Source organism: Dryobates pubescens, chromosome 13, assembly GCF_014839835.1.
Source record: "Dryobates pubescens isolate bDryPub1 chromosome 13, bDryPub1.pri, whole genome shotgun sequence".
Classification (NCBI taxonomy): domain Eukaryota; kingdom Metazoa; phylum Chordata; class Aves; order Piciformes; family Picidae; genus Dryobates; species Dryobates pubescens.
Window position 1 is genome coordinate 18,605,915 of NC_071624.1, and position 25,290 is coordinate 18,631,204.

Below are 25,290 nucleotides of genomic sequence, written 5' to 3' on the forward strand. Positions count from 1 at the left end.
GGGTGCAGCGCGGCACAAGTTGAGCCCCATCTTGGGCGAGGGGCAGCAGCAGTCCGAGCCCGCGCTCCCGGGGCCGGCGTAGCGCAGCGGGGGCCGGACGCCGCCACACTATCACTGACGCTGCTGCCGAAGGGCTGCCTCGCATCCTCTTCCTCTTCGCCGCGCCTCCGCCCTCGAGGGTTTAGTGGGGGGTGTTGCCCGCGGGGTTTGCCCGCGGGCCGGTTCCGAGCAGGATGCGCTTGGCGCTGGTCTCCAGGTAGAGCGCGGAGATAGGGCGGAGGGTCGGGGAGGGGGGAGACGGGGCCTCCTAGGCCTCACCCGGCCGCCGCCGGGCCCTTCAGGCGGGGCGGGCCGCCGGCTCGCTTCTGCGGCTGCCGCGCCCGCCCGGGGCCCGCGTCGCGCCGAGGCCGGCAGGAAGCCGCGGGGCGCTCGGCCGGTCTCGCCGCGCTCGGAGCGGGGGTTGCGGCGAGGAGGAGGAGGAGGAGGGCTGCGGACGGGGAGGAAGAGGAGGAGCCCCGGCCGCCCCCCGCGCGGCCCGCGGCCCGCCAGCGGGAGCGCCGCGGCCCGGCCGCCCGCCGCAGGAAGCAGCCGGAGGATGTGCGGTAGCGCCGGGGGCCCGACCGGCACGTTGTGACAGCTCGTTTCGGCACCGCGCTCGCCTCGCCCCGGCTGGCGGAGCCACTCCCCGCGGAGGAAACATGTCCAAGATGCCGGCCAAGAAGAAGAGCTGCTTCCAGATCACCAGCGTGACCACGGCCCAGGTGGCCAGCAGCATCACCGAGGACACCGAGAGCCTGGACGACCCGGATGAGTCCCGTACCGAGGACGTGTCTTCTGAAATCTTTGATGTTTCCCGAGCTACGGACTACGGCCCCGAGGACGTCTGTGAGCGGAGCTCCTCCGAGGAGACTCTCAACAACGTGGGCGAGGCTGAAACTCCAGGCAGCGTCTCTCCCAACCTCCTGTTGGATGGGCAGCTGGCTGCGGCTGCTGGTGGGGTAGCTGCAGCTCTGCCAGCCGTGGCCCCCAACGGAGGGGCTGTCCCCAAGAGTTCTGCTGTGCCCCTGCCACCTGCTGCCCCTGGCACCGCTGCAGCGGGAGGCAGCAGTGCTCAAACCGCCTTGCCCTCCACAGGGCCTTCTGCATCTGCTGCTCCTGGGACGATGTCTCAGACAGTGGCTGCTACGTGCAGCTCGCGCTTCAGGGTGATCAAGCTGGACCATGGTACAGGGGAGCCCTACAGGCGAGGCCGATGGACGTGTATGGAATATTATGACCGGGACTCAGATGGTGGCACTGTCCTGAGCAGGACTGGAGATTGCATTAGGCACAGCAGCACCTTTGAGCAGGCCACTCAAGACAGGGACAGTGGCCTTGGCGCCACAGGAGGTTCCGTTGTGATCTCGGCTGTGCCGGTGTCAGCCCACGGCCCCGATTCTATAGCTGACAGTTCCCTGGCTGCTGTGTCACAGCTGCTCCAGACAGAGAAAATGAACCAGTCTTCTCTACAGCAACCTAGTTTTGTCATTGGGCAACAACAGCAGCAGCAGCAGCCCATAGGTGGGGCCATGCCTCAAAGTACTGCTCAGCCCATGTTTCCTGGGGCTTCGGTAGCAAGTCAGCAAATGATGGTGCCCCAGCAATCGCAGCCACAGGTAAACGCACAGGGTGTTGCGCAGGCTGGACCCAACGGGAAAGGCATGGCACCTGCGAATGTGACAGTAGGGCAGCCGAGCGTTCCTGTGGCACAGCAGCAGGTGCAGCAGGCAAGCGTACCGGTGACTCAGCCGCAACAATTTGCTTATTCTCAGTCCCAGATTCCGCCAGTGCATCTCCTGCCGACGCAACCTTCTGGCCAGACCGAATACATGCAGCACATGACAATTATGCAGTCTCAAGGAGCTATTCAGCAGGCTACTACAGGCTCTGTTCCAAGTACTGTGTCTTCTAGCCTTCCCGTGGGGCAGGCGTCCGGCCAGAACCCCTCTCCGGTGGGAGCGCCGGTGATGGGGGTGCCGGCACAGCCTGGCGAAGCGGCCGGGCAGGGATCGGGATTGATGCAGAGCGGCCAGGCGCAAGCTGGTCAGGCTGCCGTTCCACAAGCAGGAGGTGTGGTGCAGCAAGGCATGGGGCATACAGGGGTTGTGCAACAGAAATCTGTGAGTCAGCATCAAATGGGTGGAAGCAGTCAAGTGTCCGGAATGCCTGGTGCTCCCCACGCCGTGGTCTCCGGAGTCCAGAACGTGCCTGCGGTTGTGCCCGGTGCAAGTGTGCCTAACGTGGCTGCCACCACTGCTGTTACTATGCCAAATGTCCCTGTTACGCTGGTCCAGTCCCAGATGAGCAGCCACTCTTCTGCCAGCAGAAGTGCTGGCGTCGTCCAGCCGCAGCACGTCGGACATTCGCTCATGCAAGGCACACCTGCCAGCCTGCCACAGGCCGGCCTGGGACAGTTTCAGACTCAAGCTCAGTCCTTAGTAGGCCAGATTGATGATACGAGAAGAAAATCGGAACCCCTACCTCAGCCACCACTTTCTCTTATAGCTGAAACTAAACCTCTTGTGAAGCCTCCCATTCCAGACACTCTAGCAAATCCTCTTCAGCTACCTGCAAGTACTCCTATGAACAGTCTTGCCAGCTCTGTGTTTGGCATATCTATTCCTGTTGATGGTGATGAAGACAGGTATGACTTATTTTATAATGCCATAAAAATACCTTAAGGGGGGAAAGAGAAGAAACAGTTAATTTTCAGGCTATTGTCAGGTGGTGGTTGTAAGGCCCTATCTTCAGAAACTCACACTGAAGCTTGCCTGGGCTACTTTATTTTAAGAGTATGAAACATACCAAGGTATTAAGGCAAGTAGTGAACTCTACTTGCTCTCCTCAGGCTGTGAGGGTGACTTACCTTTCTCACAGAACAGGGCAGAAAGTAGCCTGAGAGCTGCTTAATGCAGAGATAATAGGACCTCTCTCAGCTCCAAGACTGAAAACTGTCTCTCTGCACCCAGTTGCTCAGGATGTGAGGAGGTCTGGTCTCTCCTTTTCCCTGAAGGCATCGTGAAGCACTCCAAAGACAGCTGGGCTAAAAAGGGCTTATCAACACTGCTGTATTGCAGTGGTGTTAAAAATAGAAGTCTGGTGCTATCTTGGGGCCATCAAGTGAGGAATCTTGGAAACCCTCAAGGCTTCTAGCACAGATTCTTGATTTTTATCCTGCTGTTGAGTTTGCACAGTGTGGCATCAGTTGGAAAAGTAGGAAAGTGCTCTCACATGTGGATAGGAATTTGTGTGGCCTTGCACAGTGGAAGCTCCACAGCTAATGGTCCTTTGTGCTGACCAAAAGGGACACCACTTGGGCAAAGATGTGGATGTAGTGAGGAGTACAACCTTGCAAAGAGTTTTCTTCCTAGGACAGTAATTGGGAATTATTAGTTGTAACAAAGGTGTGTGGTATGGTCAGAGTCATCAAAGGGCCTGAGAGGAAGCATGCATCTGACTGCCATAACCTCAGGCTGCTCTGCAGAGTAGTGATGGCTAAAACTGTTCTGAGTGACTTCTTGGAGAGAAGGCTTCCAGTGTTTGGGTACACAATAGCATTAGCACTTGCTCTTGGGATTGCTGCACCTGGGAGGAAATAAGAGTGGGCTCTGCATACCTGTGGTTTTAAAAGTAGGAATGAGAAGGTCTGATGTGCTGGGTTCTCCTCTGAGCCTTGTCTCACAGACTACCAGGCTTCAAAGATGATAGTGTTGCTGGGACCACCTTGTAGTGAAGCAGTTGTGAGCATGGGGTAGGGCATAGTGGATGGAGAAGCAACCTCCAAGACCAATTAGTCTTTGGAGAGTTAAATCAGGAGTAGCATTTGGCCTTGCGCTCTGGAGCTTTTGACTGATGCTGTGTTTGAGGTGAAAGCTTTGCTAGTGCCTTTAGGACAGCAAATGCTGTGTTCTGGAGTTGTGCTGGTTCTGATTGGAGTGGTGAAGGACTTAAACAGTTAAAATTTTCTCAGTTGTGCCTACCTTAAGAGGATTGCTGGCCCAGCTGACAGACTCTTCTTTGTGCAAATAAGGTTAGATTTGGAGCTGGTAGGGTGGTGGTTTTTTTTTTCATGGCTCAGTGTATTATCAGAAGATGGTTTGTCTTGTGTTTAATCATTCTGATGATTAAGGAGCCAGCAAGGAATGTATCTTGCTTTCATTTTGCATAGCTTTTAAAACTTACTATTTACATAGATGGCAGTAGCACATGATTGTCTGTGACAAATGGGTTGCTTTATATAAGGGTAAGGAGAAACTTGTCCTACTAAGACCTGTAGGCTGCTAACTTTTGTCTTGGACACTAGTGAGACAGCTCTTGGTACTCTTACCCTGAGCAGTGATTTTTTTTTCATTATTATTATTTTTTTAAGCTTATTTTCATAGCTCAGGCTTTGAACTTGAGTCACCTTGCAGCATGGCTTCACGTGGTGTTCATTTCTGAAGAAACTCTTTCAGGAACTTGGCTCCGAGAACTAGAAGTAAGAACTCGGAGTGGGCCCTAGGCACAGAAAGCTTTTTGACCTGCCACATGCTGAGGTTCAGTAGAGAAACTAGCTTGTGGTTATCTGAAGTGTGTCCTTCTTGGGTCCACTTCTGCACTGGGTGATAAAACCTTGCCTTTTGCTGAAGTGGGACATGGAGCAAGGAGCTGCACAGTATGAGAAGCTCTCCCAGCTTGGAATGGTTTTCCTTAGTTATGGTAAGCAGTAAAAGCTTACTAGACCTTGTACAATGTAGGAGGTGCATACAGGGATAGTAGATCTGAGTTTATTCTTTGCTCCCCTCAAGCAGTAACCTGACTTCTGCTGGAAAGTAAAACCCCAGCAGCTTGTTAAGGCTCTTTTACCACCCTGGTTTGGTTTTACTTGCTGTTAAGGCTTTAGTATAAAACTGTCTCCTCCTTGTCTGCTGTTCTCTCCTTACTCCTGCTTTCTTTCCTCCTTCCAGCCATTTAGAATGCACCACTACTCTCATGGGCTTATGCCCAGCTGCTTTATCTGCTGCAATCAGTGGTGAAATAGTTAATGAAGACCTTCAAGTGTCATTAACTGGCTGAGGGCTGACACTCCGCTAAAGCTAATAGGGCGCAAAGGGAGTTCACACATCATGAGTCACTGTTTCAGGCTGCCTGCAGGCTCAGGAAGCTGAGCCTTGGTTTTGTTTAGAGTTTGTTTTGTGATTATTAGAGTTAGAAGTTTGTGGAAACTGGGTTTTTTTTTTAACCTCACTATTAATGTGCAACACAGTCAGAGAGGAGGAGGTCAGTGAGTAGACAGTGAGTAGGTATCTACATTTATCCTGACACCTTCCCTTCTATTTCAATATTTGTCCACACTTGAAGCTTGACAGACTCATGGAGATCATTCTCCTGTTGTCATCTTCTAAAGCAGTGATTAATCAAGGACTACTCTGTAGCTCTGGGTAGCTTGGATTTATCTAGCAAGTCATCTGCCAAGCTGAACATGGAGAACTGCTTTGAAAGTAAAGTAGGATAGGAATTAATTGAAAACAGAATGTGAAAAATACAGGGAGCATGGGACAAAGTTCTGGTGTACAAAGCTGGTTAGGTCCTATCTACTGAAGAAGGCTCTTTATAGTATTTCTGTCTTATGGCCTACTGTTTTAGGTCAGACTGTGTCTAAGGTGGAGGTGTAGGGTTATATAGTTTGATACACAATAGTTCTACATTTATAGGTAAATAACTCCATACAGCTGACTCTTCTGCAAGACCTTGCCTGGAAACCTGACTGCCTGTTCTGATAGCCCAGTGTGCTTTCACTGCTGTGCTAGCTGTGGCTTTTGCATTGACCTGATGAACAACTGAGAGTTGGTCAGTCAAGAAAGCCTCTCTTGGGGGTGAGGGGAGACAGGGCAGGTAGGTGATCCAAAAGAACACATGCCTTGGCATGTCTCACCTTCCTTTTAAAAAGCAAAGCTGCTTTTCCAGTCTAAATTGCTAAGCTCTTAGAGAAATATGTTCTGTGGAGGTCACAAAATATCTACAGCAAGAGTTTTATTTTCCTCTCCAAATGTGGTTACAAGTAGAATAAACTGCAGCAGTAGTCAAGGATGGAGGAAAGAGGACTCTTACTGAGGCAGGTATGGATATTGCAGCCCATTTTGAGCTTGGAGTCTGACAAAGAGTATAAAAGCACAGGTGGAAGTGGATCTCAGAATTGCCCCCACTCATTTGCTGGGCTTTCACAGCAGTGTTCTCTCCAAACTGTGGGGGTGGGGCAGTCAGAGGACTGGGAAGGTTGTGAGGTTGGTGTGTGTTGGTTCTTCTACTCACCTTTGTGCCCATGCATACACAGAAATTGTCCTTGACAGGCATAGTGTTCCATCTGGCTTAATAATTTTATTCTGGCTCTTAGGGGAAAAGAACTATGTTGCCTCTGTGAAAAGAATGTTCCTGAGAAAGTTTGTTCAAGCCCTCCTACATGTTTGGCAGACTTTGGGGGCAAAATGTGACTGGGCATGTTGGAAAAGGAGCAGAGTCTAGATGATTTTCCAGAGATAGCTGACCAGCCTGGACTGTGCAGGCTGTATTCCAGGAACACTGATGAATGGCTGCAATTGTGGACTGTCCACTACGGCAGCTTGACTGCTGAAACCTGCCTGTGCAGAGCATCTGTCTCTGCTCCTGTCAGTCCCACGTTTGTGTGGTGAGGAAACTGGGCTCTGGAGAATGTTTGTAATGCAGGAGCAACACTGGGCACAGGCACTGATGTAGCTGTGGTGAGGGTTTCTTTATGTATTGCCCCAGATGCCTGTTTTATTGTACTCATGAAGAGAGAGTCATCTGTGAATAGGTACCAGTGAGCAGCATTTCACTTGCTTTGGGTGCTATCTCTTTTTCACTTTGCTCATAAATTTACCAGAGATGTGAATTCTCCTGCAGATGCAGACTGGAATGTTTTCAGGGCTCCTCCTGAGGGACTGTGTTTAGGAGTGTTTGAAAATGAAACACAGGCAGATGTGCTCCAGAATGCTGAGTGCCTTCAACTCAACAGCCAGAACTACAGCTTTTGAAAGCCGGTTGAGATGGAACTTCCAAGGTGAATGTTGCAGTTGGTGGTAGCCTGGGATGGTTAATGCAGACCAAACTCCAGTCAGCTGGGTTCTTTTTTTGCTGTATTTCCTGTAACAAAAATGCCCCAAGGTAGCTCCAGCACCACAGCAGTCCCTCGGTGATGGAGAACCTGTCCTGCCTTGCATTCAGTGTGAGTGTCTCCTAAACAGAGCACTCTGTTGCCCATTTGACTGCTGTCTCCCAGTTTAAACATTCAGATGCCTTTGCTAAGGAGGAGTCAATGCATTCTTAGAACTAGAGAACCAGAAGTGCTGCAGATGAGGTGGTTATTAAAAGGAGGAAAGAGGAAAACACTTGAAAGAAATTCACACAGTGAACCAGTTAAATTTCTTTTAAAGGCTGTAGTGTACCAGCTCTGACATGAAGGCTTCTCTGTGCCTCCTACCCTGAAGTATTCTGCTCAGCTGCTGTGGGTTAGGTTTTTCTGCTCCCCTACAGAGGAGTGCAAGTGTTCCATAGCTTATTTCTGAATGCTGTCTTGTGTGGTAGCCATAACAGCTTGTGTTTCAGGGAAGCTTTTTTAAACTTCTTGTGAAAAGCTGAATATTGAAGTGTTTGGGTTTTGGAGCAGGGAGGAGTGCTCCCAAACTGCTGTCAGCCCAGTCAGGGGCTGGCGTTTCTCTTAGGCTGTGAATTTTGACAGGAGGTGCTGCTGATCTTTTCTGAGTTCAGGTGACAGTAGGCAGGAATTGGTCCCCTTGCTGGGCTGGGTATTTGAATATCAGCCTGTTGAGGCTGTATATTAATGTTTGAGTTCTAAAGCTGATGATTGGCAGCTTCTGTGGCTCATGGAGGACGCAAGCCTGGTTTATGCGTTCTGTGTGTTGGCAAAGATGCCATAAGAGACTTCTGTGAGACTCCTCCTCCTGCTGCAGTGCAACTGGCTTAGTTCTGGGAGATAAATCTAGATTGCCAGCCACAGGTGTCTGCTTTTATTCCTGCATTTGACAAAGTGTAAAGATAGAAGTATTTATAGAACTGCTAAAGCTACTGTCCTCTGAGAAGGTTCTGCAGACATGAAAGGTCACTTGAAGTGCAGTGTGAGGTGTGTCTTCATTCCTCCTCTTGAAAATCCATCTTTAAACTTGATGCTATACAAATGTGTATTGAGTGCTAGTAAATTCTTTGCATTATGGGTCAACCTATTTATACTTCTTGCAGGGTAGGTGAGTTACTCAGCCACATGAAGGACAGCTGGATGCTTGTCTTAATTTCATTTTGCATGACAAAAAAATTATTCCAAGAGGGTTTTTTGTTTAGGGTTTGGTTTTTTGGCATCTATCTGTTCTCCTTTTGAAGCTAGGAGTAATGTATTTGTATTGTGACAGCTGGCTTGAATGCCTCTAAGAGCACAGAGAGAAGGTAGAAGTATTAATTAATACCACAGAAGAGGTGTCAGCTGTCTGTCACAGTGACAAGTGATGTGTTTGGTACTCATTAAAGATTACAAACTGAAATAAAGATCTGTCTCAGCAGCAGAAACCAGTCACAGAATCACACAAACTGGTTGAGGTTGGAAGGGGCCTCTAGAGGTTGTCATCTCCAGCCCTGCTCAAGCAGAGCCGCCCAGACTTAGCTGCCCAGTGAAATATCTAGGTTGGACACGATGACCTCAAAGGTCTCTTCCAACCTGGTTTATTCTATTCTAAGATTTTTGGTACCCATCTAGATCCAGTTCAACTTGTTTAGTTTACCAGGGTGGTCACAAATAAGGGTTAAAACCCCCCCAACATTCCCAGGATTAAAAGATACCTTGACCAACCCTACCAGTGCCTTTTAGAAACACTTTATTCAAGCCATGTTCTCATCTCCTTATGGTCAGACCTTCAGCTGAGGGCAGGCTCAAACTTGCAGGGTTGTAAAGAACTTGTAAATGGTATGGAAAGGCAGACAAATACATTGATAATATAGTGTGTGATAAACCATGCCATACAGGATCACGGGATGTTAGGGGTTGGAAGGGACCTCCAGAGATCATCCAGTCCAACCCCAGCACAGGTCACACAGGAACACATCCAGATGGGGCTTGAAAGGCTCCAGAGAAGGAGACTCCACAACCTCTCTGGGGAGCCTGTTCCAGTGCTCTGTGACCCTTACAGTAAAGAAGCTCTTCCTCATGTCAAGGCTCTAGTATCTTCATTGCAAAACTAAGTCTTTAATTGCAAATATTTGCTAATAGATGCTTTCTTGCCTAGTGTCACTTACAGAGGGACAGGTGGGATTTGGCTGAGTCTGCTTCAATCTGCTTTCTCCAGTGGCTTTTCACTTTCCCCCCACAGATACTGAACTATTTTGTTGTCAGAACCCCCAGCAACCACTTGCACTCATAGAAATATCTGAAACTGCCACAGTGTGTCTTCGTGGGGGGAATAAAAAAAAACAAACCTCCTTTAGGGGTTGTTTTCTTTGAGGATGAATACTCAAGCCAGCTGTAGCAGGCTACAAGACCACTTTCCCCAGTAATCAGAAGCAGCTTTCCCTTTCATCCATAGGTTGGAGGAAATCTGGCTTTGTGGGCAGAGCAGGCAGTAGGGAGCCTAAGCCTCTACAATAACGTCTTCATACATATTAATAAATGACTTTTTCTTTACCAGCCAAGTTGTGTAAATAATATTTTTAACAGTTTTGACATCTCTTCCAGACTTTTTTTGTGTGTATAATGCAGTGCTGATAAATGTGGATCTTTTTAGTTCAGAAATAGGGAGCTGATGTTGGGTTTTATTAACCCCTTTCATCCAGCCTGTCACGGTCTGCATTTTAAGTGCATTCCAAGCTTGCTGTCTTGAATGGGATAATTAGCAACAGGATAATGAGGCAGAGGGCTATTAACTGGCAGATTACAATAGATGCTGAAGGACTGATTACAATAGATGCTGGGAGCTGGACTCACTGATCTCTGGAGGTCCCTTCCAACCCCTAACATTTAGTGATTCTGTGACTGTCATCTCTTCTGAGGTGGAGTTCAAGATGTTTGAGACCATGTAAATTACTTTCAGTATTTTGTTTTGTCGGGGGGGGGGGGGGGGGGGGGGGGGGTTTGATTTTGTCTCAGTTCATCCAAACATGGGTAATATTGATGGGCCTTTCTGTGGCTTTTCTTGAAGACTTGTTAGTGGTGGTAAGAATCCATGACTGGGTCAAGCAGAGACTTTCTGCATTGCCATTAAGATGATCAGCTTCTAATCTGCAGTTGTTTCACTTTGAAGATGTGATCCTGAAGCCAAGCTGGATCCTCCCAACAAGAATTGGAAGTGACTTTGCTCAGGGAGGAGACAAGTCATTAGTGTGAGGAATCTTGCACTTGTGTGTTTTGAGGAGAGTCCCTCAGATTAGTCCTTATGCAGTCTGTGAGATGATGTAGTTAGAATTCAGGCTGACTGACAGCCCTGACAGCCCTCACAAAGCAGCTTTGCTTTATTAGCACACAGTGTTTTAATGAGCGTGGCCATGAGGATGCTGCCTGCAGAGGGGAGGAGCACAGAGCCTTGGTTACCTGGCTGCAACAGAATTAGTTAGGAATGAACTGAGAGTGCACCACGTGTGGCTTTGGGATGTGGAAAGAAGGTGTATAGAGGATGGAAGAGATCATCAGTGAGTCCTGAACAGCCTTAGGGCTGTTATGATACCAGGATTGTCCATTATACATGACTCCTGAGCCTTGGGGGCCAATTTCTGGGACCTGAGGGAATTGGACCCTGGAGTTCTGAGTTGCTCTTGTGTTGTTCCATGGTTAGTGTCACAGAGTCCTTTTGAACTCTTCAGCAAGGCTCCTTTAGAAATACCCAGTGATTACCTAACCAGGTAATTTTATGTTTAATTACTGCCTGCTGTTCCTTAGTTACATCTTAAGACAAGGGGCCACCCTGTTAGGAATGCAGGACTCTCTGCACAGGAAGCCTGATGGCCTACTGGCCTCATTCATTTTTTCCAGTGTACTTTAACTTCCTTTAGAAACTTGGACTCCTGCTTTCCAGGAATGTACTAAACTCAAGGGAAATGTCTCATTTTTCCCTGTTCCTATGCTCTGCTGATTTTTAGTGTCTACCAGAGGCTTCAAAGGCAGAAACCACCGAGTGATGTTAGTCAGAGAAGGCTTGGAATTATTAGTAGCAAAACATGGTAGGACTTAAGTGAATAACTGGATACAGCTCCACCTGAAACACCCAGGCTGGTTAGCTCCTGTAGAGCAAATCTTTATGAACCACTGAAGAATGTTCTGGACTGGCTCTTCTCTTCAATATGTAGTGGAAGAGACTGCCCTGATTTTTACAGCTAGGAATGTTGCAGAAGACTTGTTGATGTGAAGTTATTGTAACCTGTTGAGTGAGCTGACATTTAATAGTATAAAAATGCTTGATGGGTTTGGGTTTTTTTCTTAGATCAGATTTTTCTAGTCAACATTCAGATCCTTTGGGGTAGGGGGAAAAAAGTACTAGAAAGGAAAAATCTTCACCAGAAGATCCTCATTTAGTTTTCCTCAACAAAATAAACCTTTTTATCAGATTGTGACTTGTTTTGGAAGCTTGAGACATGCTTTTAAATACACCCAAGCTATAGCATCATGGACTGAGAAGAAACTTGAACCACAATCCTGGCTTTTGGTCTGGTTTCTACCTTTGCAATCGTATCTCTGTGTAGATTTGTTTTGAGTTTTGGACATTAAACTTGCTGCTATTTTATCAGATCATAGTGAAGTGGAGAAGTGAAGCTGGATTCCCTTCTGTCTCACAAAATCACTATCACCTCAGGTCAACCAGTTCAGCAAAGACATGACAGGGTGTAGAGCATCTGCTCTAATTTGGCACAAGACTCTTAAAGGCTTTGAGTGTGTTTTAAAATGCAGTGGTGAGCCAACTATGAAAGTGTTTTCTGTTCAGTGTTGAATAGTTGTAGAAGTAGGGACAAGAGAAGAAATTGTTGGCATCTGTGTGACTGAGGAGAATGGTGGTGATGTCCTCGGGTGAGGCCATGTGTTGATACCATCGACTGCACTTTGTTCAGTGTGCTGGAACATGTGAGAAGCTTCCAGCTGTTGTCAGTAAATAGTCAGATAATTCACAGCACCCCCTCTGGTCTGACCTTTCTTCTTGATTGAACCTGCTCTGTCCATGCTGCATTCTCATTTCCAGCTCTTGTCAAGGTGGCTTAATGCTTGTCCTTAGCATTCCTGGGGGCTGGAAGAATGTTGTTGTCCTCTTGTAGAGAGCCAGGCCTCCAGAGCAAGGGGAAGCTGATGGAAGCACCTCAACAGAGCAAGCAAGTCACCAGGGAAATGCATCTGCCAAAATTTCTTACCTGGTGCACTTGAGACAGTTGTGTCATTCACTCCTCCCGAGAGACTTCTGAGCAGTGCAGAAGATTGGTTTCAAAAATCCTCTTTTGAGAGCAAGGTGAAGAAAGTGTAGGCTACTGCTCTGACACCTGCTGTGGAGAACAGGCTGCAACTCTGGTGCCAAAGTGCAATTCTTTCTCTTGAGATGCATGCAGTTTGCATGGCTTTTAAGGAACTACTTGGACAGAATATGTAATCAAACACAAAGCTCTATATCTTTAAATTGGAGGGTTCCCCCCCTTAATTCCACATAGACTTCCCCACACTTGGTCTTGGTCAGTTTTCTCCTGCAGAACTTTGTACTCCAGTTCCTCTGGTTTGTAGGTGGAGTCTTGCAGAATAAAGCTGATTCGAAGCTGCAGTGGCTTTAAATAGAGGGCAATATAAACAAAGAAGTGAAATGTCTTTTAAAAGGAGAGGGCTGGAGAAGGAGCTCTGTTACCAGTGTAAACATCATCTGGAAATGTTGTAAACTTTACTGGGGAGTTTCCTGATCAGCTGTGGTCAAACAATTGGGACCCCCCCACACTCTCCCCTGGGTCCAGATTCTAACACAAACCATGCTCTGATGTGCAGACCAACTGACCAGGCTGCAGTGCAGGTCCTAGATGGTAAGCCAACATGATAGCATCTTGTCTTGGACAAACCTGACTGAAGAACACCTTTTAATTACAGACCATTGTCAGGCTCCTGCAGCTCTCTGTACAAAGCCAGAACCTTCTGTTGCATTCCCAAGTCCCATTGCTGCATCCCTGCATGATTAATGGCCTCACTTCTGAGACTAGGAGCACAAAAATAGTGGATCTTTTACTGACACATTCTCATCCTAAACTTCAAGTGTGAGCTTTGTCTGCAGCTGAGAAGAATTTGCTTTAGAATGATCATTTCTTGCTTTCCACCAAAAAAAAACCCCAGACAGGAGCTCTAGAGCTGAACAGAAAGGCTGTTTTGATTTCCAAGTATAAACATGCCTCTTCATTCTCATAGTTAAATTTGCTTCCTCTAGGAATTTATTCAAAGGCAACACTTCAGCTTTAAAGGTCTTGCTAGGGATGTCCTGAATTTGTAAGGAACTCTGGAAGATGGGCCTGGGAGCTGATCTGGAGGCTTAAGGGCCTGAAATCCTTTGGTGTAATGAAGGCTTCATCACTTTCTTCTAGAGTGGGAATCCCACCACTTCTGTAAGAAGTCTTTTCTAGTCCTTGCTGATGGGATGAAAAGAAAAGTTCTTTTGTGTGCTTTAAACTTCCTTTGCTGCAGGGTTTATGCTGCACCAGGGGAGGTTTAGGCTGGATGCTAGGAAGAAGTTCTTCATAGAAAGAGAGATTGGCCATGGGAATGTGCTGCCCAGGGAGGTGGTGGAGTCACCATCACTGGAGGTGTTTGGGAAGAGACTGGATGGGGTGCTTGGTGCCATGGTTTAGTTGATCAGATGGTGTTGGGTGATAGGTTGGGCTCTCTGATCTCAAAGGTCTTTTCCAACCTGGTTAATTCTATTCTATGCCTAACAGGTATGAGCACAAGTTCTACTTTGCAGATCTCTGACCATGTGAAGCCTGTAACTGCCGCATCTCTTCTAAATGCTTCATCATCCTACTTAACAATTCTGATTATTCCAGCTTTGTTTCCAATAGGATGTGCCTTCTAGTGCCCTTACCTGGACTTTGATAGGTTTATATCCTCCTGGAGAGCTGGTGTTCAAAACTGGCCATAAAATCCAACCTAGGGGCTTGGAGAGGTCAAATAAAGGGAAATTTCAGTTCAAGGGGCAGCCTCTTTTCAGCTATGCCCTTTTAAAGGGACAGCCTGAAGTTTTGAGTGTTCAGAGAGCTGAAGAAATTCTCGTGCTTGAAGTTTGGAACAAGTTTCCACTTCAGGGGAACCATTCTTAGAAGCTTTAACATCTGACTATGGTGTGAATATTGATGTTTAAAGGATATAAATATAGTCTGTGTTGTGGGACTTCTTTATAGAGACAGGGAGGCCTTTTTTGCCAGTTGAGAGACAGTTGGAATGTTTAAATGTGCAAGGCTGTTGTCTGTCAGAGCCCCTGGCCTGGAACTGAGCCTCTCTGCCCTTGGGAGTAACTCTCTTCCTCTTTCCAGAGATGGAAGAAGAGCAGTGTCTGGGTGGAAGAGGAGGTGAGCTCTCCTCGGGTTCAGCATCAGGGCCATTCCCTTTCTGGTTGGCTGTTGGCTTTGCTGTGTCAATCTCCCAGCAACCAGCACTGAGTCTTGACCTGCCAGAGACAGCCATCTGCCAGGGAGGGGACCTGAGGAATCTGCTGCTCTGCTCCAGGCTGTCCCCACATTTGCTTAGGGCAGTGTCAGAAGGGCTTCTGGTGTTTCAGAGAGCAGAGCAGAGAACTTCTGTAAGCAGTTTGCTCAATTGTTTCTGCAAACTGAGAGGAGGTTCTAGCAATCCTCTAACTCTTTACTGTTTGTTGTGGTTAAAAGCAGACATCTCAGCAGTCAGAAACTCAGTCTTATTAGTTCAGACATGCACTGGAGGCATCATTTAGGTTACCTCTGTGGATCTGCTTTTCCTGTTTAGGTAGCACACACACAATTAACTCATTAAAATGTAGCTACTGAGGAGAAAACATTCTCTTAGTTGTCAGGAGTAATGCAGAAGTGATTCCAACAGCAGGGAGTGCAAATGAGAACTTCACAAGGAAAAGTTTTTTCATACCTTTCCAGATAGTTGCTCAAGAATAGCACAAGACTGTGTAGCATGCAGGGCATGGGTGTAAAAATAGCCCCCCTGGAACACGTGTGTGGCTATAAACCACAACTTTGCATAGCCAACAATAGCAACAGGGCTTTATGTGCTGCAAGTAAATTTATCTTGGAAGTTAAATGGCTTTCTATTTGCAGTCACTTTCTGAGGAAGAGGCTTTTTACATACAGACAGCTGACTGAGGAGGAGGAGGAGCTGGGGTGTGGCCTTGCCCTGGACAAAGGAATGCTCCTAATCTGCAGATGCCAATTGCTGAGTCCCTGGATCGCTCAGATGTCCTTTAGCTATTGTATTGCTCTTCCTGTCATTGTACTTAGTTGTCACTCAAGTGTGCAGTGCTTCTGATAGAAGCCTAAGTAGTCCCCACAGCAGGGCATGGCACCTATCAGCTTGCTCAAGCAACTTCCCTAGGAGCTTTTCAGCAAGGTTCTAGACTCAGGTGGAGTTATGACCAGTTTTGTGTAAAGCAGAGCAATGAAGTGACGGACACTTCAACCAAGTGATGCCTAGTGACTGCTGATGCACAGGTATCCCTGGGATTGATAGCCTTCAGAATCAGATTGCTTCAGATGAGCTTTTTGTTATGGTGCTCATTTTGTGAGGGCTTTTGCCCCTTTTGTGTTGTGGTTTCAACCATACAGTACTTGTATGTATGGAAAGAAATAACTTGAAAGTTATTTTAAGCAGTTTCAGCTAAGCTGTTGCATCCTGTAGGGCTGGCACAGTTCTAGCAGCACAAGGATGAGCTGCAGTGTTGGTGGCTTCAGGTAATGCTTGAAACAGCTACTGCCAGCAGAGTTCTGACTTGGTGCTCCAGAGCTGCCTTGTACACAACAAGTGTTCAGAGGAGGCCTTGGAGAGTGAAGATCCTCAAACTGCACTTGTGGTATCATTGCTGTCTCTGGGGCAAATGCATGCTGATGGAGGAGGGCCAGAGCTGTGCTGGTGACAGGATTTGTGCTGTAGAGTCTGTTTGCAGCAGGGTCACTGATGCCTGTGCTGGAGGTGTGTGAGAGGCAGGGCGGTGGCTGCAGTGCTCCTGATTCACTGCTTGGCAGCTTGAGAGCCCTGATTTACCACCTGGCAAAGCATCTCCAAAGAGCAGTCACCTGCTGCACATCAGGAAGGGAAAGTAGGGGGATGACTGATGTCTGCTTACAGCCTTAGCTATGGTTTAGATTTTCACCTGCCTGTTTTAGCTTCACCTGGTTTCCAGTTGTAACTTACTCCTCCATAGCTTGAATGTGGAATATTTAGCTCTGACTTCCAGTGCTCTTTGGAGAACTCAATGGTTTGAACACAAAGTGCTCAGCAGAATAGAAATGTTGAGTTTGCACAGATGTTTGGGGGTTTGGTTTGGTTTTGTCTTTCTGAAATACGAAAAATGTGAAAGATGCCTTCCTGAGCTGAGGTATTAAGAGTGGCATACAGCTTACCTATAGGAGATGTGTCCAGTTCTGGAACCCTTATCACAGGAGAGATTTGGATGTGCTGGAATGTGTCAAGAGAAGGGACACCAGGATGACCAGAGGACAGGCTGAGAGAGTTGAGGTTGTTCAGTTTGGAGGGAGGGCTCCTCCAGTATCTGAAGGGGGCTACAAGAAAGCTGGGGAGGGACTTTTGAGGGTGTCAGGGAGTGATAGGACTGGGGGGAATGGAGCAAAACTAGAAATGAGTAGGTTCAGATTGGACATCAGGAGGAAGTTGTTCCCCATGAGGGTGGTGAGAGCCTGGCACAGGTTGCCCAGGGAGGTGGTGGAAACCTCATCCTTGGAGGTTTTGAAGGCCAGGCTGGATGTGGCTGTGAGCAACCTGCTGTAGTGTGAGGTGTCCCTGCCCATGGCAGGGGGGTTGGAACTGGCTGATCCTTGAGCTCTCCCTTCCAACCCTAACACCTCTGTGACTCTGTGAGCTGCTCAGCCTGACAGGAGATGTTTCATTAGTGGTTGTGCAGCTGTCTTTTTACAACAGCAACTTGAAATAGCATGAAAATCCATAGAGCTCGAGGATTTCTTTATCTTTTTGAATCACAGTATATTAGAGGTTGGAAGACACCTCAAGAGATCATTGGGTCCTGATCTAATTGAGGTTGCCCCTGCTTACTGCAGAGGGGGTTGGGCTAGATGACCTTTGGAGGTCCCTTCCAACCCAGACCGTTCTATGACCCTAGCAGAAACCCATAGGAGGAGTAAGGCCTTTCAGCCATGAGACTGTTCTCCAGGCATTCTGTGAAGTCTGTAAACCTTTGGAGAGTAACTTGCCCTGCCTGGACAGCTAATTTTGAAGAGGAGGAGAGTTAGTGTCTTTCATTCCTTCCCCGTTTTCAACGTGTCTGTCTGATTCTTGGATCTCATAGGAACCCGTCCACCGCGTTCTACCAAGCGTTCCATTTGAGCAAGTTGCGTGAGTCAAAGACCTTCCTGGATAGGTATGGATGCTTCAGTGTGGAATGCAGGCCTGGGGGTGTGCATGAACAGCTTTGCTCCTCCCTTTGCGCAGAGCTGCTGCTGCTGCTTGTGTGGACAGCTTCCCGTGGGGCTTCCGCGGCCTGGAGGTCTGAGAGCAGTCATGGAAGTGAAGTGTTCATACTCAGACTTCAAACCAAATGAGTCTTACCATGTGACATGGCATTTATTTATTCATTTACTTATTTTTCCTTCCATCATGCATGTATCATACATAATGTGAAAGCTGAAAGAGTTTAATGCTAGTCAGCTACTGGCTGACCTCTGCTTCAATAGTACGGCCAGGTTCCTTTCCCAGACGAAAGGGAACCCTTTGGCACTGTGGCTCTCGAGCTCTCCATCAGAAAACAAGCTGTGGAAAATGTTCTGTTTAAACAGTTTTCACAAAGTGAATATTTCAGCCTCCAAAGCAGGGAAGGAAGCCTTCTGGCTTGCTTTGGCTCTGCTCAAGCAGAGCTCGATGTGAAGCAGGCCTGAACCGTGACGAGCTACAAGGACCAAGTAAATCCACTGAGTTAGCATTGAACTCACGGAAAGAAACTGCAGTTGTAGTGCAGCAAACATGTCAGAGATTCATTACTAATTCATCACTAGCTGCAAACTGTTTCTTTCCTGCCCTTCAATGATTTTTGAAGGGCTTTTTTTTCTTTGTCAGCATTAAGTTGAAATCCTGGTGATGATGTGATCTCATGCCTTGTGGTGCTCTGGCTTGTCACAACACCTCTGCTTAACAAGCTCTGTAGAATATAGATTTTTGTGTGTGTGTTTAGCTGTTCAAGTATTGATAACTATTTCATCATTATTCTGGCTGTATTTGACTTGAGAGGCTTTTCAACTTGACTAAACCTTTTTAGAGCCTTGCTTGGCAACAATTTCTATACTGAACGACAGTGATGGGTTAAAAGTAATGCTAACGCATCCTGCTTTTTTAGAGTGGTTTTTATTGCTGAAGTGCTAGAAGCAGGCTGTTTAAAAAGCCTACCTTCCTTTTCTAGCAGAAACTTGGACAAATGCATTTTTGCTTTAAGCTCTGGATAATGTCACTTTTCCCTGTATTTATGGAATAGAGTTGGTATTTAGGCTCCAAGGACTCTGTTATTTAACAAACTTCTGGGCTTCAAAGACAAATTTGGTTCTAGACCAAAAGCTCACTTGAAGGTCTGCCCTTCATCATTTGTTTCTCAATTTTCATGTCCCAACTTGAAAGTCCTAAGATGAAGAAACTGACTTAAAAAAAAACCCAAAACAAACAACAAGAACGCCACAACAAAACAAAAAAGAACCAACGACACAAGGCAGCTAAAATGAAATACTGATGAAGAGTGAAGCTTCACAAATCTGAGATGTATGCACAGTGTGAAGCTAGTTTGGGGAAAGGGTAAATTAACACAGTGGTTTAGTTTGTAGCTCACTTGTGAGCAAAACAAATATAGGAACACTTCAAGGTACTTTCCTGTTCCAGAAAGGTTGCTTGATAGTTTAATTTCATGCAGTAACAAGGAGGGAGCTAGGGAAGCCAGGGGAAATGGCCTGGTTCAGGGATGTCTGTCTGAGATTGTGGTGTCTGATGCTGTTCCGCTTCCACCTGAAGCAAAGCAGGTCTGGTGGCTTCAAGGAAGAGTTGTCTCATGCAGGCTGTTGGATAAGACTCTAACTAGCATGGGTGCAGCCATTTGAAGTCCCCTCTGTGGGCAGTCTTCTCCACCCTTGCAGGTGAGCAGTGTTGAGTGATAGGGTTTATGTATCTGAAAGCAGGAGGTGAACAGGAGGGTAATTCTTGATGCTGTAGTTTAGAAGAAAGAGCAAGAAAAAGCAACAGTGCTCCTGTTCTGGCAATCTTTTGGGGGTGCCTTGCTGCTGAGGAGCTCCTTGGGAAAGCAGTGTGCAGATAATCAGTGGTACAGCTGAATGCAGGGAGCTTTGTTACTGGCTACAGACCCTGAAGCTCCAGCATTGGTTTGCATCATCCTGTCTGCAGGATTTGCAGGCTCATGTAAATGTGAAACGCTGTGTTCTCCAGTCTAGAACTCAGCAGTACCAAAGCAGGGCTGTGTATAGCTCTCCTAATGCATCCAGCACTGGCATAAACACTGAGAACTGTGGGATGTCTGAAAATGCACCACCATGTTCTTTTTTCAAGCATGCAGAGTGAATTCAGCTGCTAATGGCTTTATTTTGAAGTGTGATTCCTAGTCTTCCTGCCTCAGTTTCAAAGTGAATGTTGAAGTCCAGAATGTGTCTCTGAGAAGGATGATAGTTAATGGTGGCAACACCAAGCTGAATACTACTTGAATTCACCACTGAAACAGATTTTGGTGCCTACAAATGTGAGGTGATGTGGGTGGCTGAGTTCTCCTCCAACCCTTAAGAACTTAATGTTGAGACATGAATCTCTTTGCTGACTTCTGATCCACACACTTCATTTAATCACCCCAATGACTTTGCCCCTTACCAGTTCTGTTCCCTGTTTCTTAGTCTGGATGTACAGGATTTGTCCAAGACCCTTCTGTGTCACTTTGTTTGCAAGATATTTGAAACAAACAAATCTACAATGGTGTGTAGAAGAAACAGACCTGAAACAAGATAGAATGACAAGGTGCAGGCCGTGTTTGGTACCACACTGTGTAGCTGATGATGAGCTACAGCTAAGCACTGCTGTTAGCACTCAAAGGCTGCTTTTCCCTTTGGCCTTTCAAAGTAATATGGGGGGGGGGGGGTAGGGAATTACATTTTAGCCACCAGGACTTTTTTTGAGCAATCAAAATGAGGCTTTCTCAGACTAAAGAAGGGTTTGCCTCTCTGGTGTGTGAGGTGGAAAAATGTGGGGTTTGCATCAACACCTGGAAATGGCAGACTGTGCTAGGGTATCATGGTGGCTTCTGCTGACTGCAGATCTTGCCTTGTATTTTGTGGGCTTCTTTGGCCAGAGCCTTCACTTAGGTGGCCTCAGCTTGGAGGCCCAAGTCAAAGGGAATTTGTTCTCTTAAATTCCACCATGTGTGGTAGGCAGCTGGCTGCAACAGCTCAATTTGAGGGGAGGGAGGAAATTTGCAGGTACAGAAAGAAATAACCTAGTAAGTGTGCCTAATGCATCCCTTCAGCTGCCCTATGTTATGGGATGTGGATTTGTGCTCGCTGCAGCTTTGACAATAGTTGTCACACTTATGTAGTTCCTGGAGCAATTGACTTTGCCTACAAGCACAGCATGGTAGTTGGTCTTGTTTTAGAAGATACAGTTGGTGTCCTTCCACTTCTGACTCCAGAGTTTGCCACCTGAGCCACTGGGCATACAGGAAGTGGTATCTGTACCGGATGCATCAAACTCTTCCCAGTTTGATGGATGCTTATGAGGTCCAAAAAAGGCAGACCTGGGATTTTTACTTGGCCTTTCATAAGGACTGGGCTGTATCTCTAAACTTGATTCTGCAGCCATGGGATAAGCTATTCTTATGCAAACTTTAAGCTTGTCGTCCACAGCTAAAGATTTAAGGGAAATACAAAGTCCTAAGATGTGGCAGCATGTTTAGACTGGGCCATAAGAATGGCTGGCACAGGAGCAGTCTGCTGCTGAGTGCCTTAAAGGAGCCATTTGCTCATTGGGTAGTGAGTAAAGGACAGCATCACATGGACTGTGCTCTCTTAGGCTTGTAGAACATGACCTGAAATAAGAAGATAAAGCCACATCTGACCAGCTGCTGGCCACTGTGTGAAGCTCCTCCTGGGCTGGGCGAGTGGTAGCTGTGTGATCCCAGACAGGGCAGGCACTGGGATCGGTGCAGGGAACAGGTCTGGGATCCTGGCTTGGGACTTTGATAGCAGTGCAGGCTGCTCTGGGGATCAGGACAAGAAGGCTGTTGAAACAAATACAAGCAGTGTGAGAGCTACTCAGCTTCCAGCTCTGGCTGCTGGTTGCACTTGAAGTGCAAACTATGGGTGAGAGAGCAATGGTTTCTCTGGCTGCATCCAGCTCAGCCCAGGGGAAGGGCAGCTCTTACAACCACCTTAGGAGCACTGTGCCCATTCAAACAGCAGGTAAGAGCTGGGGAACAGGTGGTGTACCCTGGGGAAGGTGCTCCTGCAGCGTACCTCGGGGTGTGAGAAGGGAAGGGTACCTGGCTGGGCATGAAGATGATGGAAGGCCCCAACTTTGAGCAGTGTCCTGGGCTTCATTTGTTAATCAGACACTGCCAAGTAGCTGAAACAGGAAGAGAGGAAGTCCTACTCTTCAACAAAAGTAGTAGTGACAAAGGTGTACAACTGCCCTGTGAGGCTGGAGAAGCAGGCCCCACTCCTGCTGTTTCCTTCAGTTTTGTTCTTCTTTAACCTCTCGCCAGGCTTCCAGAGTGGCGCTCATGATGGGTCCCAGGAGGGACACTGAGCAGTTCTGGGCATGTCAGTGAGTCTGAACACAGACACTTTGGGGAGTTTCAGAGAGATCTGAATCACATCCATACAAATGGGAAGCAGTACTTAACCCTGTAGGCAATGGGAAATTTTATTCTGAGGGGGTTTGCCATGAGTATGACTCGAAAGAGGCTTAGAGGTCAGCAAGGCACTGGGACAGTTTTCTTGTGAAATGTGTGTTCAGCACTTGGGCTTTTGCTCAGTTGAGAAACAGAGGCTGTTAATCCCTCAACCCCAAAAGCTGATTCCCTCTGCTGCTCAGCGCTGGGCACAGGGTATTGGCCGTTCTTGTGAGGGATTTCCCCAAACAGTGTCATCATTTTCCAGTAGCTGAGCTTGGTCTCATGTACATAGCCAGGTACTGCTGAGCGCAGTGCCAGTGCTCATTTCAGAAAGCCTAGAGTGGTTTCTTTTTTGGTGACACTTGGGTTCAGCAAGTGTTGCCAGTTTCTGAGGTGAGCTTCCAGGCCTGGCTGCAGACCCTGCCTTTTTCCCCATGCTGACATTTTGGACTGTAGCTGCACTCTACTGATAGCAGCTTGCATGGCTGGGGGAGCTTTATCAGCAGCTATCACTGATGGCCCTGGTGAGTGCTCCAGGAACTGCTGTCCCATGGCAGACACGAGCTGCAGAGTGCAATTGGACTGCTGTGAGCTGGCGTGGGAAGGTGGACGTAGGGAGTGTGGAACAGAGTAAGTGTGCATGTGGATGGAGTCTTCTGGAGGTGTCACCAGTGCAGAGCCTGGGGACAGCCACAGCCCAGGAGGACAGGGACACCCCAGGCCCTGAAATTCTCTCTAGAGAGAGTTAGAAGTGAGTGACTGCAGCACATTTCTTGGGTGTTAAATGTGGTCCAGTGAAACCCAGTGAGTGTGGTCATGGAGCCCAGGGCTTTGGTCGTGTCTTGCTTTTCTGCTGGCTGCCACCACTCAGCTGTGGAGTTGTAGCCACAGTGCTGATCCAGGAACTTCCTAGCAGGAGAAGAGTCTTCAAGTAAAGCCAGAGAGCAGGTATTTGAACAGGTTTCTCCTTCAATGCTTTATCAGAGCAGTTTAGCAGAAAAGAAGAGATGAGGATCCCATGAATATCCCACGAGTCCCTGTTCTCCTCGGTGAAGAAAGCAGAATGTGAGACAAGGAACCCAAGCAGTTAAATCGCTGTTCTGGTTTTGGGTGCCATAGTCTGAGGAATTACAGACCTAAGGAGTAGTGTCTCATGAGAGCTCTTGCTATGTGGGGGAACAAAACCCCACAACTGCATCCTGAATTCTAGCACCTAAAGTTTTAGCCTCTCCCTGAGAGCACATTGCGGGAGCCCTGGGGGAGCCAAGGGTGCCTGGGTTCTGATCAGTGCTGCAGGAATGCTCACCAAGTTTTCTCCTTTTCTTACAGTGCATCTGGTGCAAGTGTTGTTGCCATTGACAACAAAATAGAACAGGCAATGGTAAGTAATAAATGATCTCTCCTAGGACTAGTGGTTTGTCACTGAGCACAAGTTTCCAGCTGTATTGTTTCTGTGAGTCTGGAACATCCCTTCAGTCAGGTCAGGCTGAAAAAAGGGCTTTCTGTATCAGCTCTGGGATGACTCAAACCAGGATTGCCTTTACTGTTGGCCCAGGAGGGTCCTGAAATGTATTTTCCTACACATTTCATGTGAAAGATGATTGGACTTTACACAGGGGCTGAAAACAAACAGCACATTTCAGTCTCTTCAGCAAAGTTCATGACTATTTTTTCTTGCTTGGAGCTTATGCTGTGATGTTCAACTTCAGTTGCAGCTGTTTGATTTTTGCCTCTGCTGACCTGCAGGCTTTCTTATTCCTTCATGCTTCTTGGGGTTGTGTAAGACAGAGTCCTTGTTCCAGGTCAAAGCCTCAGAGCTGCTGTTTGCATTCTGAGGGGCTGAGATCACAGAATCATAGAATAGTCCAGGATGAAGGGACCTCCAAAGGTCATCCAGTCCAATCCCCCTGCAGTCAGTGGGGACATCCTCAACTAGACCAGGCTGCCCAGAGCCTTGTTGAGCCTCACCTTGAATATCTCCAGGGATGTAGTTCCAGGCCTTGTTTCCAGCACAGCTGAGGTGACTAGAACCTGGTGCTGAATGCTGGAGACAGAGTTGGATGTGGGCACTGCTTCCCTGGGAACGACATGACCAGGCTGTCTGCTCCTGAAGGCTGATTTAGTTGTGTGTTTGCAGTGATAAGTGCTTTACTTCTCCAGGCTTAGCACTGACTTCAGTGAAAGCAGGAAATCCCAGAATTGGAGTGGGATAAACTGTCACAGGATGCTAGGGCTTGGAACAGACCTCTGAAGATCGTAGAGTTCAAGCCCCCTGCCAGAGCAGGACCATAGAATCCAGCACAGGAACACATCCAGATGGGTCTGGAAAGTCTCCAGAGAAGGAGACTCCACAACCTCTCTGGGCAGCCTGCTCCAGGGCTCTGTGACCCTCCCAGTGAAGAAGTTTCTCCTCACGTGGAGGTGGAACCTCCCGCGCTGGAGTTTGTCTCCGTTACCCCTCGTCCTGTGGCGCGGTTGTAACCCTTGGCTTGTTCTTCGCAGGATCTAGTGAAAAGCCATTTGATGTATGCAGTAAGAGAAGAAGTGGAAGTCCTGAAGGAACAAATAAAAGAATTAGTCGAAAGAAACTCTTTACTTGAACGAGAAAACGCACTGTTAAAATCCCTGTCCAACAACGATCAGCTCTCCCAACTCTCAAGCCAACAGGCCAACCCCAGTAGCACTTCGCAGGCGCCAGCAGCGATAGCACAGCCTCCGCAGCCAACGCAACCTCCACAGCAGCCGAATGTCTCCTCAGCGTGAACGCTCCCCGCCCTCCTTGGAAACCACCCCCAGAGCAGCCTGTCCTGTTGTGCCACTGATGTTCTCTCTCCACTTGATATGAAAGCGAGTAGCCATTGCTTTGTTGTGTGTTTGGCCTTTTCAGTATTAGACAATCACTCTGCAAGAGCTGTCCCTCACCGCTCCACCGCCAAGCCTGGCCGGCGCCGCCTGGGGATGTCTTGGGAGGAGCCGCTAGCGCTTGGGGTGCGAGGAGCGTGCGCGTGGTGGGGGGGGAGCTGCATGAGCTTTGGGGGGCTCTCCGAGGTTTCCATTTCCCGCCGGTTGCTTTGAGCCTTGCTCTCTGGTGAGGAGCGACCGCTCGTCTTCAGAGCCACTGTTCTTTCAACACGAGTAAACATTTGCCTACATCGAG

General features: G+C 47.8%; 1 protein-coding gene across 3 annotated transcripts; it reads left to right on the top strand.

Moving 5' to 3' along the window:
* Positions 1 to 25,123, top strand: TSC22D2 (TSC22 domain family member 2). 3 transcript variants are annotated; one of them, XM_009902386.2, is made up of 4 exons: positions 1 to 2,683; positions 17,559 to 17,630; positions 23,463 to 23,514; positions 24,636 to 25,123. In XM_009902386.2, the coding sequence occupies exons 1-4, from the start codon at positions 699 to 701 to the stop codon at positions 24,894 to 24,896; spliced, it is 2,370 nt and encodes a 789-aa protein (XP_009900688.2). In that variant the 5' UTR covers positions 1 to 698; the 3' UTR covers positions 24,897 to 25,123. The 3 variants fall into 3 exon arrangements, with proteins under 3 accessions (XP_009900688.2, XP_009900689.2, XP_054023018.1); XM_009902387.2 differs by lacking the exon at positions 17,559 to 17,630; XM_054167043.1 differs by lacking the exons at positions 17,559 to 17,630; positions 23,463 to 23,514; positions 24,636 to 25,123 and adding an exon at positions 17,376 to 17,441.
* Positions 25,124 to 25,290: the final 167 nt, after the last annotated feature.